At 44.8% G+C, this 14,966-nt stretch overlaps 1 protein-coding gene across 1 annotated transcript in view; it reads left to right on the top strand.

Moving 5' to 3' along the window:
- Nucleotides 1-9,815, top strand: part of ABCB6 (ATP binding cassette subfamily B member 6 (LAN blood group)) — a gene marked incomplete in the record, with an annotated part of 73,568 nt that extends 63,753 nt beyond the window's left edge. The window contains 5 exon segments of the mRNA XM_077447834.1: nucleotides 4,415-4,589; nucleotides 5,083-5,195; nucleotides 7,504-7,598; nucleotides 7,722-7,790; nucleotides 8,641-9,815. Coding sequence (XP_077303960.1) covers nucleotides 4,415-4,589; nucleotides 5,083-5,195; nucleotides 7,504-7,598; nucleotides 7,722-7,790; nucleotides 8,641-8,797 — 609 coding nt within the window.
- Between the last annotated feature and the right edge of the window lie 5,151 nt (nucleotides 9,816-14,966).

The following is a 14,966-nucleotide window of genomic DNA, read 5'->3' as shown; positions in this document are numbered from 1 at the left end:
AGGCCTGACTCTTCTTCTCCTCCTCCTACTCCATCCTCCTCCCTCTCCTCCTCAGCTGCCTCCTCCTTTTCCGCTGCTAGCGTCTCTTCCGCTGCACCGCCCAAGCTCCCCAGAACCTATTCCACATGCCAGGTGAGACGTTGCCATGCCGTGCTGTGTCTGTTGTGCCTGGAAGCAAAGAGCCACACTGGCCCGGCACTCCTTTCAGCTTTGCGTTCACAGGCAGATGAGTGGCTAACACCGCTCAATTTGACAGTTGGTAAAGTGGTGTGTGACAACGGTGCCAATCTGCTTAGCGCATTGAAACAGGGCAAAATCACGCACGTGCCGTGCATGGCACACGTCTTAAACTTGGTCGTGCAGCGATTCCTTGTCAAATACCCTGGGGTCCAGGACATCTTGCGGCAGGCAAGGAAAATCTCGGCCCATTTCAGAAGATCTTACACGGCCATGGCTCGCCTTGCTGACATTCAGCGGCGACACCATCTGCCGGTCAGACGTCTTATTTGCGATTGCCCGACGCGATGGAACTCAACCTTCTATATGCTTGATAGGCTGCTCCAGCAGAAACGTGCAGTTAACGTCTACCTGTATGAACTCTGCGAAAGAAACGGTTCTGGGGAGCTGGGTTTTTTTTCACCGCGCCAGTGGCTGCTCATGCGCGACACATGCAGACTTCTGCGGCCATTTGAGGAGATCACCAAACTGGTCAGTCGCAGCCATGGCGCCATCAGTGACATGGTACCTTATGCCTTCTTTCTGGAGCGTGCATTGCGTCGTGTCATTGATCAGGCTGTGGAGGAGCAGGAGCGGGAAGATGAGGAAGTCGCAATGCTGGATGAATTCCCAGGGGGGGCTACTCTATCTGAGACAAGTCAACAACAGGAGTCTGATGAGGAGTCAGAGGAGGATGGTGCCGGGGCGGATGAGCAGGAGCAAGAAGAGCATGCTTTAAACCTTTCTGGGATCCCTGTTGTGCGAGGATGGGGAGAGGAGAATGAAGAGGACGACATTATCCTGGATGATGAGCAGGAGCCAGGCCACCACACCGCTTCCACTTTAGTGCAAATGGGGGCCTTCATGCTCCAGTGTTTTAATAGGGACCCCCGTATAAAAAGCATGAGGGTCAAGGACCAGTACTGGGTGGCAACGTACTTAGACCCCCGGTACAAACACAAAATGGCGGAAATGTTACCGCCGTCGCAGAGGGCTGTCAGAATGCAGCACTTCCAGGCCTTGCTTCGAGAAATGCTGCATTCTGCTTTTGCGTGCGCTGGCAGAGGAGCAATTCCCACTCCCAGAGAAGGATTTGCGGGTACCAATCCAACAGCGCCTGCAAGAAGAGGCCGGTTTGAAGATGTGTTGGTGACTTCGGATATGAGGTCATTCTTTCAGCCGACCCATCGACAGGTGTCATCCGGATCCAGCATCAGGGAACGCCTAGACCGTCAGGTGTCCGACTACATTGGGTTAACGGCCGATGTGGACGCTCTGAGGAGTGATGAACCCCTAGACTACTGGGTGGGCAGGCTTGACCTCTGGCCAGAGCTTGCCCAATTTGCAATCGAACTGTTGGCTTGCCCCTCATCCAGTGTCCTGTCCGAAAGGACGTTCAGCGCAGCAGGGGGGATTGTGACCGATAAGCGTACTCGCCTAGCTCACGACAGTGTTAACTACCTCACATTTCTAAAAATGAATGAGGCATGGATCTCGGAGGAATTCAACACATGTGACCAGTAGACCATGTATATGTCTATAAACTATTTTTTTAATCAAGCACACAGACCTTCTTAATTCATTTGGCTCACTTCCTTGACCCAAAAAAGCACACCGTACTATATGCCCCTACCCTCCTCTTTGAAGAGGTTGAGCGGTGTCATATTTCTACTGGGGCTGCTTATGATATCCCTGTGCTGTGCTGACTTCCTCCTGGGGGTTCTTATTATGAAGGGATCACACTATCCCTGTGCTGTGCTGACTTCCTCCTGGGGGTTCTTATTATGAGGGGATCACACCATCCCTGTGCTGTGCTGACTTCCTCCTGGGGCTGCTTACGGTGCTGCTGTCAGTGCTGTATGTCACGGTGCTGCTGTCAGCGCTGTATGTCACGGTGCTGCTGTCAGCGCTGTATGTCACGGTGCTGCTGTCAGCGCTGTATGTCACGGTGCTGCTGTCAGCGCTGTATGTCACGGTGCTGCTGTCAGCGCTGTATGTCACGGTGCTGCTGTCAGCGCTGTATGTCACGGTGCTGCTGTCAGCGCTGTATGTCACGGTGCTGCTGTCAGCGCTGTATGTCACGGTGCTGCTGTCAGCGCTGTATGTCACGGTGCTGCTGTCAGCGCTGTATGTCACGGTGCTGCTGTCAGTGCTCTGTATTACGGTGCTGCTGTCAGATGCCTCTATCACGGTGCATGTGTCATTCCGGTATGTCACGCTGCTGGTGATCATCTCCTGCACCCTCTTCTTTGCCTACCCTGGTCCCTGACCTTCCCTCTCCTCCATTGCCTTCATTAGCTCCATAGTCCTGAATTGTTAGAACAATTTCCCAAATAAAATAAAAATGCTTGTAGTTATCGATCCCAAATTCACCTCATACATGTATTATGTCATTGTCCAGATGGTGGGACTACGTTTTACCCCCTAATAATTACCACGTGGCCGCAAATTCGACATGAAGGTTTGCAAAGTTCGCCTCCCATTGAAGTCAATGGGGCCCGCGGCGAACGTTCGGTTTCGCGAACGTTTGGGTCCGTTCGCATTTCGCTTTCGCGAAACGTCCCGTCGGAAGTTCGTCCATCACTACTGTGCTATAAGGAAAGTCTAGAATTGTTAATTGTCCCAAAGAATTACCCAGAATGTTTTAACGTTTGTCTGGTATTCCTCCTGAAAATGTACAGTGCACTTCCTGGTATGTGAGTTTTGCCTAGCTGTATATCTGCAGTGTGAGATCACCTAAAGCACTGTTGTCTCTGATTTGCTGTTTGCTTTGCTTTGAGGCTCAAAGGGAGGGAACAAAAGAAATACCTAGTAGGGATGCCAAAATATCCAGCAGCTCTAGATATGGAGGATCACTTGACTTATTGGCTTTTCTGTCTTAGGACAGCCCTGGCACTTGGTGATTGGCCCAGCACTGTCACATGGGGTGAGGAGGAGTCGTCAGCCCTGTGTAAGCCCCATCTAAAGCAGTGTTTCGCAAATATTTTTTCAGTCAAGGCACCCTTTAAAATTGTGGTCTCGAGGCACCACATTCTAAAATGTAAAGAAATGCAGAAACCTCTACATGTAGGACACCCAACATTAGAGGTGATTTATTCTTTCAAAGCAAATACACTTTTGCACACTGGTACTGACTAGTGTTCCAATGTTTCTCTTCTCCCTCAATTTCTCTCTCATCAGTCAGCTAATGTGAGAGGCAGAGGAGGGTCAAACAAAGGTGCTGAGGAGGCAACAGACATCCTCCTTATTAACGGAAGACATCATTGGTTGTTAGGATGTCAGTGTCTAGAAAGTCGTAATGGTGCATAATGAAAACCCGTGGCTTTTGTGTAACTAAAAGGCAGGTTTTATCTTCCTGCTGGCTTGTATAGAATATTTGATCAACTTTTAGGCATTTTGCCAAGACACCCCCTGAAGAAACCTCAAGACACCCCAGAGTTCCTGGGCACCCTGGTTGAAAAAGGCTGATCAAGAGCCACTCGCAACTGTCTTAGCTTAGTTCAGAGGGGAAGTCAGGGAGAAAGTGCATCTGTGGAGGGAAATTTAAAGCGTGAGTTCCGCCGTTTTATTTATTTATTTTATTTTTTTTAAAGTCAGCAGCTACAAATGCTGCAGCTGCTGGCTTTTAAAATATGGACACTTACCCCTCCAGCTCGCCCGCGATGTCGGCACACAAAGCCGATCTGTTTCGGGTGCTGCCGCCGCCATCTTCGGTGTGGAAATCACTTCCCGGCTCCCTATTGCGCATGCGTGAGTCGCGCTGCGCAATAAGGAAGGTCCCTGCTGTCTCTGGGATCCGTGTGTTTCCCAGCAGACAGCGGGGGCTCCGCAGGAAGTGGCGTAAATGCCCGCAGATTCTGCGGCTATCTATGCCCGGAAGTGGGTGCAGATACCTATATTATACAGGTATCTGTACCCCTCCCCCCTGAAAGGTGCCAATTGTGGCACCGGAGTGGGGGAGGGTTCTGATGAGCGGAAGTTCCACTTTAGGGTGGAGCTCCGCTTTAAGTTGTTGTTCTCTGAGCAAATCACAGATTTACTTTTTACATTATTACAGCATCCCTAACCTAAAGAGGTTTTATTTTTAAAAAGCTTTTATTTTCACAAGACGAAACTTTCTCTGGTGTTCCTGGAACTGATGAATGTCACATGGTTTTGTTTACGATTTCTCATTCTATTATTGGTTCCTCTCTCTTAGGTTCGGCAAGCCTCTCTTCGCTCCCACATCGGGGTGGTGCCTCAGGACACGGTGCTGTTTAATGACACCATTCGGAACAATATCCGCTATGGACGCGTCAGCGCCACCGATGAGGAGGTGGAGCAAGCGGCCGTGGCGGCTGATATTCATGAACGGATACTCTCCTTCCGTGATGGTGGGTGAATGAGGGGTTATCATAAATAGGTTTAGGAAAATGCTCTGTGTGTTTCTAAAATGGATATAACTGGGAGGGGAAATTATATTAATAGAAGCTGAAATAATCAATATACTATATAATCAATCATATACTATAACTTTTACATGCAGAGTGGTAGAGCTTCCAGCAGGTTTGCCTGTGGTTCCTCCCACAAGTCGCTATGTCATTACAGGACACAGTAATGGTGTAGGGGCTGGCAGGCGAGAACCACAAATCCCAGCAGGGACCAAGCATCCAGAACATCTGGTGGCATCAGATACCATTGGTGCCCATAGCCCTTCAAGAAAGCACAGTTTGAAGTCCACCCACCAGAAAATAGGGGCTGGCAGGCCCTTGTATTGCTCCTCTCCATGGGACCACACTCACTAACTTATTTCGTATTAGTATCCCAAGAGATGGGTGCAGATTCCGGGGGAAGTGTTTTTTGATTTCTTTATTCTTCTGTCTGCAGGATATGACACACAAGTCGGGGAACGGGGTCTGAAGTTAAGCGGTGGAGAGAAGCAACGAGTCGCCATTGCACGTACCATTCTAAAGTCGCCACAGATTGTCCTTCTAGATGAGGTGATTCGGAGATAATGTCACATACCGTCCTCATCCGTGGGTGGTTGAACATTCTTTGAGTACCAGAAGTGTGAAGTGTGAAACTTCAGCCAGAGCCTTCTTATTTGTTTTTGGTGGTTTTTAGTTTTGTATAGCTTGGGGGAAGGGTTGGAATCTCTTGTCTGATTTAAAGTTACTGAGGGACTATATGTAGGCTGTCATTGCTAACTTCTGATGAAAATGCAAGTTCCCTGGCTGTCATGGTAATCCAGTAATGTTTTGGATTTGGAGTCCTGACTTTAACTTTCAAAAATTGGCGGTTTACGTAGCATGTCCCATGTCCAAGAAGAGCAAGTGCAGGCAGGATGGAGCTCATCCATCCTCTCAGGGCAGAAACGCAAATGCCGCGTACACACGATCGGACATTCCGACAACAAAATCCATGGGATTTTTTCCGACGGATGTTGGGTCAAACTTGTCTTGCATACAAACGGTCGCACAATGTTGTCGGAAATTCCGAACTTCAAGAACGCGGAGACGTACGACGAGCCGAGAAAATTGAAGTTCAATAGCCAGTGCGGCTCTTCTGCTTGATTCCGAGCATGTGTAGAACTTTGTGCGTCAGAATTGTGTACACACGATCGGAATTTCCGACAATGGATTTTGTTGTTGGGAAAATTTGAGATCCAGATCTCAAATTTTGTGTGTTGGAAATTCCGATGGAAAATACCCAATGGAGCCTACACACAGTCAGGATTTCCGACAAGAAGCTATCATCGAATATTTTCAGTGGGAAAATCCGACCGTGTGTATGCGGCAAAATACTTTTTTTGATCACTTTTATTGCTATCACAAAGGATCCCTTCTGATAGCATGGGCTGTGACAGATCCTCTTTACTGAGACATCTGGGGTTTTATTAGTCCCCAGATCTCTCCTCTGCCCCTAAAAGCATCTGATCAGGATGTTTACATCCTGTCAGAAGCGAAAATGACAAAATACACCTCTATGGTAAGCCAGCAGAACAGTCTTCAGTCCCGCGCTCCCTGGTAGGACGGTAAAGCCTGGAAAGGTGGCTGGAGGTGGCCTGTCTCCCCAGTCTCCCCAGTCCCCGCTGTCCTCCTCTTCTCCTCAGACAGGCCCATCAACCTCTCCATATCAACGTTTATAAATGACAATCTATGTTGTGCCTTATTTCCTCAAACAAGACATTGTCATTGATCACTGCTGTCATGCCTGCGTTGACTGATCAGCTGCCTTTAATAAACATTGGGGAGGGTTTTTGTAGTTGGCTACCTTTTCATTTTTTATGAGAAGATGAATGTAGCCTTTATGTGCCACTTGTGTTGCCATTGGGGACATTTCCCATTACTTCTTTTGCGGTCGCCAAAATGGGAAATGGTTGGGAATTTTTCCAATGGAAATACAGCAACAACTTTTTCTTTTTACCAGTGCAGTTTAGAAAGGGTTTTCTCACTTTATTTGTTTTAACTTTATATATTCTTCCACACTTCCTGTCTGGTCATCACACAGGAGACATCTTCCTATTAGGAACACTGCATTAAAAGCTTGACAAAGCTTCTAACCCTTTCCCACGCCCCAAAACTTAAAAAGGGCTGGAAATCCCCTTTACAATGAAATTTTAAATAAAGACAATTTGATAAACCATTGCTATAGGTTATGCTGACATACATGACTTAGGGGTTCATTTACTAAAACTGTTGAGTGCAAAATCTGTTGCAGCTGTGCGTGGTAGTCAGTCAGCTTCTAACTTCAGGTTCTTCAATTAGGCTCAGTTCACACATGAGCCGTATGTGGCTCACAGCAGGGGTCCGGTGCATGTTGGTTCACCATTTCAGGTCCGATCTCAGCCTGAATTTTGGGCTGCATATCGGACCTGAAACGGACCAAAGGACACACAGCGGTTTTCTGCAAAACGCAGCAGACCTGCTGCAGATATATGTGAACCAGCTCCATAGAGAGCTGGTCAAAATCTCCAGCTATTGCGAATTGGATGCCGGGATCCGGCATCCAATTCGTAATGGTGTGAACCCAGCCTCAAGCTTTGGCAATAAAACCTGGAAGCTGATTGGTTTCTATACAGAGCTGCACCAGATTTTGCACTCTTCTATTTTAGTAAATCAACCATTTTAGAGGTTAAAAACGAATTTCTGAAAGGACACTCCTTTGGAACTTGTCCAGTAAGCAGCCAATTTATATATTGTTGCATCAGCGGCTTCCCAGACGTTCATATTGGCAGTAACACTTGGTGCCCTCTGTACCATGCTCCTCCCCAATTTTACTGATGCCATGTCTGTTTTTTTTTTTTAGGCTACGTCTGCACTGGATACTGAAACAGAACGCAACATCCAAGCTTCTTTGGCCAAAGTTTGTGCCAATCGCACTACAGTTGTTGTTGCTCATCGGTGAGAATCAATCCGTTCCTCTTTCTGTGGCATTTCTAAAAGGGGGTTTATAGAACAGCATTGCGGTGGGCTGTTTGTGGTTTGTTTTTGATCCCTGATTTATTTTTACTCCTTTGTTTCCAGACTCTCCACTGTGATCAGTGCAGATCAGATCCTGGTTCTGAAAGAAGGACAAATTCTAGAGAGAGGAAGGTAAGGGCAGCACTCTGGGCAACCTGGCTAATAAAAATAGTACAGTTTATTAAAGCTTATTCGCCATATCCTGGAAAACATCCTATTTAGGGTGGAGTGCGTTCTTAACACCCATCTGGTCAACACCAAATGTGTTCCATGGGTTCTCCTATCTCTGCTTGATTAGCTGCATTGGAGATCAGAGGAGACGTTGGGTGTTTAGTAGACCCTGAAGTCTCTAAAACACGATCCTGTTACCTGCACTTTAGTACACTTTAAAACATGTTAATACCTAATTGTTCGGTAAAACATAAAAGATGAGGTTATGCCAAGTAAATGGGCTAACAAGCCCCCTACAGTATGTGGTAGCAATAAAGTTAGAACAAAAAATGAAAAAAGTGTAAAAAAATTAATAAATAATTGTATTAAAATTAAAAGCACCAACCTGTCAGTTATGAAAAAATGTAGGTACTGTAGTTTGTCGTTTTATATCACAAGCACATGCAATTTTGAATCTTGACCTGTTTGGTATCTATTTACTTGACACAACCTCATTTTTTTTTTTTTATATATATATATATATATATATATTTTACCAAAACATTGGGTATTCTATTGTGTTTGTGTGGACTAATGATCATTTTAGTGTATTTTTTCCTGCAAATATGTGTTGGATAAACATAAAATATTGCAATAACCACCATTTTATTCTCAAAGGTCTCTGCTTTCAGCCCTGGACAGTTAATGGTTAAAAAATGATTTGTGTCCATGTATTGAAGCGTTAAGATGTGGTTGGCTGAAATTGGTGAATGGTGATCTTTGCTTTCCTTTTGATCAATAAATCCTTTCATCTCTTCTCTTTTGCTTTTAGACACGAGGAACTCCTCTCTAAAGGAGGCATCTATGCAGGAATGTGGCAGAAGCAGCAGAGCAACAATGAGTCCTCCTCTGACTCCGAAACCGAGAGGAAAGACAAAATCTCAGAGAAGCTACAACAGCCCAAGCCAGCCCTAAGGAAACCTCACTAGACAGCAGCGTAATGCCGCTTTGTGCTGCACGGCAAGCTGTGGACAATGTTGGGTAGAGAAAAGATTGTCCTCCTCTGTAGGAAGTGAGAAGATTAATGGCAGTGATCAAATCTCCTATTATTAGCAGAGGCAGGAAAGGGCCGTGCTGGAACAAAGCTTCTGCTTTCACATAACCCATGTTGGGAAAACGCTGCAGATACCAATATTTCACATTTAGGATCTTGCAGGTTTGCCAAACGTGAACTCGGTGTAGCTCTTACAACCATAACTTCTAGAACCTGCAGCTCAGCCCAAACACTGGCACCCTTGTGCTCATTGGCCCATTGTGGTGAATGAGGCTGCACGGGGTACTGATATTTCAGTTTTTGGTGGCCGTTGGCACTAAAACTGGTTTACGGAATCTCCGGTGTGTCAGATTCCAGTAGTGACATTTCCATGCAGTAAAATGTGTATCTTCAAGTACATCCTGTAAAGAACTTGACCAACTGGCTTAGAATGAACATGTGCTGCAGGGCAAAGCAATAGGTTCACTTAAATGCCCAACCAATCCCCTTCCCTTGCCCAGTTGCTATATCCCATTTTCCTTTGCTGTCCCATTGCTATATTTGCACAGTGGAGAGAAGAGAAGAGACCCTTTGTAATCTAAGTATGAGTTTATGGGGAAAAAAAATATTTGTTTATTTCATTATTATTACCAACAATAACTTTGGTTTTCAGAGCAGCCCTAAGTTTCAAATATGCGTAACATATCCTCAATGTACCCTTCACGTTAATATCCAGTGAGTGGTAGATATAATAATTATTGGCATGGTTTCCCTAAGACCTGAGAGATATTTGGGATCAGATGGCGCAAAGAATCAGTCACTGTATAGTCTCTATTTGAGTATGAGTATTTTAAAATGTCAATAACAATAGCATTTGTAATAATATAGGAGAAGCACCGTCGGCAGCAACAGTCTTGAGAGGAGAAGCAGGGCTCTCTAAAGAATTTGAAAACACAAAAAACAGGGAGAAGGTGCGCCAGACTAAGTGCAGTATAAACGATAAAGTATTTATTAAAATAAAAAACATACGGCCAAATGGCTACTCACAAAGGTCAGAGTGATTTAGGCATGTAAATTAGATAGGGATGTATCCATGTCTCAATCCGGTCCACGGGGTTTGCAGAGCTGATGGAGTATAAAAGCAGACAGGGGGGACGACAATAGGCTTGCCTCTGTGTTCCAAAAGCCGATTTGGAGCAGCACCTCTGTATTTCTAATAGTTTTCATCGGTTTCCAGCTTTGTTAAGCGTCCGGATGGCCGGAACCGGAAGTGCGTTTCAGCGTGGAACGCAAGCTCTGGGATCCGGAAGTGACGCGTGGGCCAATCAGAAGACGCGTTTCACAACCTCAGTTCTGAGGAAACAACTGAAGTTGTGAAACGCGTCTTCTGATTGGCCCACGTGTCACTTCCGGATCCCAGAGCTTGCGTTCCACGCTGGAATGCACTTCCGGTTGAGGAAACAACTGAAGTTGTGAAACGCGTCTTCTGATTGGCCCACGCGTCACTTCCGGATCCCAGAGCTTGCGTTCCACGCTGGAACGCACTTCCGGTTCCGTCCATCCGACCATCCGGACGCTTAACAAAGCTGGAAACCGATGAAAACTATTAGAAGTACAGAGGTGCTGCTCCAAATCAGCTTTTGGAACACAGAGGCAAGCCTATTGTCGTCCCCCCTGTCTGCTTTTATACTCCATCAGCTCTGCAAACCCCGTGGACCGGATTGAGACATGGATACATCCCTATCTAATTTACATGCCTAAATCACTCTGACCTTTGTGAGTAGCCATTTGGCCGTATGTTTTTTATTTTAATAAATACTTTATCGTTTGTACTGCACTTAGTCTGGCGCACCTTCTCCCTGTTTTTTGTGTTTTCGATTTCCCTAAGACCTGAATGTTACTTCAAGGGTTCCTCCATGTTTATAAAGGTTGAGAAAGGCTGTTTTAGACAATTGTGTGCTTTCAACTTTGTGGGAAAAGTTTGAGGTTTCCTGTTCCAAGACATTGCTTCTGTGTACAAAGTCAGCTCCATTAAGACATGGTGTTATGAGTTTGGTGTGGAGGATCTCAAGCGGCCTTGACCTCAACCCTACTGAATACCTTTGAGATGTACTGAACTAAACAAGGTCTTCTCAACCAACATCTACATAAAGACATGGTTTGCTATGGAGGACCTCAACCCTATTGAACACCTTTGGGAATTGCAATGAGCAAGGTATTCTCAACCAATATCTGCATAGAGATAGTTTGATGTGGAGGAACTCAAATGGCCTGCACAGAGCCATGACCTCAACCTTGCTGAACACCTTTGGGATGAATTAGAATGAGCAAGGTCTTCTCAACCAGTAACTGCGTGAAGACATGGTTTGAGGAGTCTGAATGGAGAGACTTAAGTGGCCTCCACAGAGTCCTCTGGCTAAATGGGCACAAATTCCCCCAAACATCCTCCGAAATCTTGTTGAAAGCTTTCCCAGAAGAGCTGGGGGATGTAAACTCCATATTGTAGCCCATGGGTTTGGAATGGGATGTCCAAAACATTCATATAGGTGTAATAGTTAGGTGTCTACAAACTTTGCACAATATAGTGTATATGGCCGCTGTAGAGGACTGGAAATCGTGGCAGTAAAGCCTTACCACTGGAAAATATGATTCAGCCAGGAACCACACAAAACTGAAAAATCATTTTTAGACTTCCCTTCATTTTAAGACTATGAAAGGCTACTATAAGGTACAGGTCCTTACAGGACAATTTTTTTGCAGTCTACTCACAGTCAGATTTCGCTTGGATTTAATCTTTCAAATTAGCAAAATTTAGCTACAGCTGTGTATTGTGCGTGCACACCTGATTAGATATATTTAACTGGATTATATTGACAGGCCTCCACACTACATATATGATACAGAATCTGCCTGTGAGCTGCTAGTTTTGGGGTTCATGTAGTTGGGTGTTGTTGCCGAATGCTGTTGCAATAGAGTGTGACATTGCTCAAATGCAAAACTCAGCAAAGGTTGCGCTCAACCTGCTTTGCATTTGACGTGCATTTCAAACACAAGAAACAAACTCACATGGGTGTCCATGTGCAAAAGCCTCTGTGACCTCAGGGTGGAAGATTTTAGCTCGCTCTTTTTTTTTTTTTTTTTTTAATTCAGGATTTGTATAATGATACGGGTGATTTGAATAGGGACATAATTATATTTTATTGAGCAGTGGGCCTCATGGAAAACAGAGAATTGAGTGATGGTGTCTGTGTTGTCCTAAGCGAAGGATTAGTTGCTTTGACCTGGTTGTTATGGACTTGTTATGGTGCATTTTTAAAATCATCCAAATTTTGAGATCATCCAAAACTCTTTTGATGTTTTATGTGAGGCCCTGCATCCTTTATTTGTGGACAAGAACACTGACAATATAATATTTAAAATGCACTGACACTAATAAATACAAATATTTAATAAGCGTCAGATGTTTGTGTGTGTGTTTTTTTTTTTCATTTCATGATCCCTGGGCAATTGGGAGGAGGAGGTGACACATACAGGAGGTATGGGGGGGGGGGGGGGGAGGGCAGAATCACAGGGAGCTTTCTCATCGGCTCCCATTCCAAAGGTCTGGACAGCCAGAGGAAGCCAACAGTGGGCAGCACTGCCTGAGTACCAGACATGGAGCTGCATACGGTACCCAATGGGAGGAGAGTGCCGTCCTCTGCTTGGCCACTCCCTTCATGAGCTTCTAGATGAGTCCTCTTCACACCACCTGTCTATACGGTTAGGTGCATATATATTTGGACACAGGCACAATTTTCATAACTTTTGGCTCTGTATCCCACCAGAATAAAAGTAAAACAAAACAATCCAAATGAATTTGAACTTTCAGATTTAATTCAAGGGGTTGAACATAATTATCAAGTACAAATTTTAGCAACTGCAGCCATTTTTATCCCTTTCATGACTAAGCCTATTTTTGACATTTGATGTTTACAAGTTAAAATCCATATTTTTTGCTAGAAAATTACTTGGAACCCCCAAACATTATATATATATATATATATATATATATATATATATATATATATATTTTTTAGCAGAGACTCTAGAGAATAAAACGGCGATTGTTGCAATATTTTATGTCACACGGTATTTGCGCAGTGGTGTTTTAAACGCAACTTTTTGGGAAAAGGGACACTTTCATGAATTAAAAAAAAAACGAAACAGTAAAATCAGCCCAATTTTTTTGCATAATGTGAAAGATAATGTTACGCCGAGTAAATAGATACCAAACATGTCACACTTTATAATTGCACGCACTCGTGGAATGGCGACAAAGTACGGTACCTAAAAATCTCAATAGGTGACGATTTAATTTTTTTTTTACGGTTACCAGGTTAGTGTTACAGAGGAGATCTAGTGCTAGAATTATTGCTCTCGCTCTGACGATCGCGGCGATACCTCACATGTGTGATTTGAACACCGTTTACATATGCGGGCGCGACTTCTGTATGCGCTTTCTTTGCTTCGCGGGGACGGCGGGTGCTTTAAAAAAATATATATATTTTTTTTTAATTATTTATTTTAGAATGAATAAATTGTTTTGAAAAAAAATAAAATAAATTTGATCACTTTTATTGCTGTCACAAGGAATGTAAACATCCCTTGTGACAGTAATAGGTGGTGACAGGTACTCTTTATGGACCCCCCGATCCCTCCTTTACACTTTAAAGTATTCAGATCGCGAAAACGGCGATTCTGAATACTGTATATATTTTTTATTTTTTTTTAAACCGGCGCCATTGGCAGCCAAGTAAACGTGAAGTGACGTCGCTTCCGTGTTTACTATTAGGAGACTGGAACGAAGCCGATTACGGCTTCGTTCCAGTTCCTTCCCAGCAGCCAGAATCATCGCATCGTGAATCGGTGCTCCCGATTTGAACGGGAGCACTGGTAACAGCGGTGGGAGGCGGCGGGCCCCTCCCGCTCCTCCGGCATAACAGCTGAGCAGCTTTTAGCCGCTTCGGTTGTTATGGCTGGATAGCCAATCGCCCGCTGTAAAAAACGGTACCAGGATGATGCCTGCAGGTGCGGGCATCATCCCGGTATACCCCCCGGAAGCCGAGTACGCACATCTGCGTATGCTCGGCAGGAAGGGGTTATACATGGCCCCCCCAAAATTTTAGGGGCTCAAATGTAATTGGACAAATGAGAATAATCATAAATAAAATGTTCATTTTTTATATTTTGTTGAGAATCCTTTACTGGCAATGACTGCCTGAAGTCTGGAACCCATGGACATTACCAAAGACTGGGTTTCCTCCTTTTCTGATGCTTTGCCAGGCTCTAACTGCAGTTGTCTTCAGTTGTTCTTTGTGGGTCTTTCTGCCTTTAGTTTTGCCTTCAGCAAGGGAAATGCATGCTCAATTGGGTTGAGATCAGGTGATTAACATGGCCATTGCAGAATATTCCACTGCTTTTCCTTCCAAAGCTCCTGGGTTGCTTTTGCAGTGTGTTTTGGGATCATTGTTCATCTGTACTGTGAAGCGCCATCCAATCAACTTTGCTGTATTTGGCTGATTCTGGGCTGACAGTAGATCTCTAAACACTGCAGAATTCATCTGGCTGCTTCTGTCTTTTGTCACATCATCAATAAACACCAATGACCCAGTGCTACTAGAAGCCATGCATGCCCATGCCATCACACTGCAAGCTCCACCATGTTTTACAGATGACGTTGCGTGCTTTGGTTTATGAGCTGTTCCAAGCCTTCGCCACATTTTTTTTTTTTCTTCCCATCGTTTTTGTAAAGATTAATCTTGGTTTCATCCATCCGGAGTATGCTTTTCCAGTACTGGTCTGGCTTTTTTATGTTTTTTGGCAAAGTCTAATTTGGCTTTTCTATGCTTCAGGCTTATGGAGGGTTTGCACCTTGTGGTGAACCCTCTGTATTTGCTCTTGTGAAGTCTTCACTTGATTGTAGACTTTGACATTGATACACCCACCTTCTGGAGAGTGTTCTTCACTTGTCTGGAATGAATGGTGAATGGGTTTTTCTTTACCATAGAGAGGATCCTGCGGTCATCCACCACTGTTGTCTTCCGTGGACGTCCAGGCCTTTTTACTTTGCTGAGCTCACCAGTGTG

The sequence above is a fragment of the Lithobates pipiens genome, unplaced genomic scaffold, assembly GCF_037356315.1.
Source record: "Lithobates pipiens isolate NorthernLeopardFrog02 unplaced genomic scaffold, aLitPip1_a1.2 Scaffold_22, whole genome shotgun sequence".
Classification (NCBI taxonomy): Eukaryota; Metazoa; Chordata; class Amphibia; order Anura; family Ranidae; genus Lithobates; species Lithobates pipiens.
The sequence above is the reverse complement of the archived record's forward strand: the minus strand, read 5'-3'. Positions and strand labels throughout refer to the sequence as shown.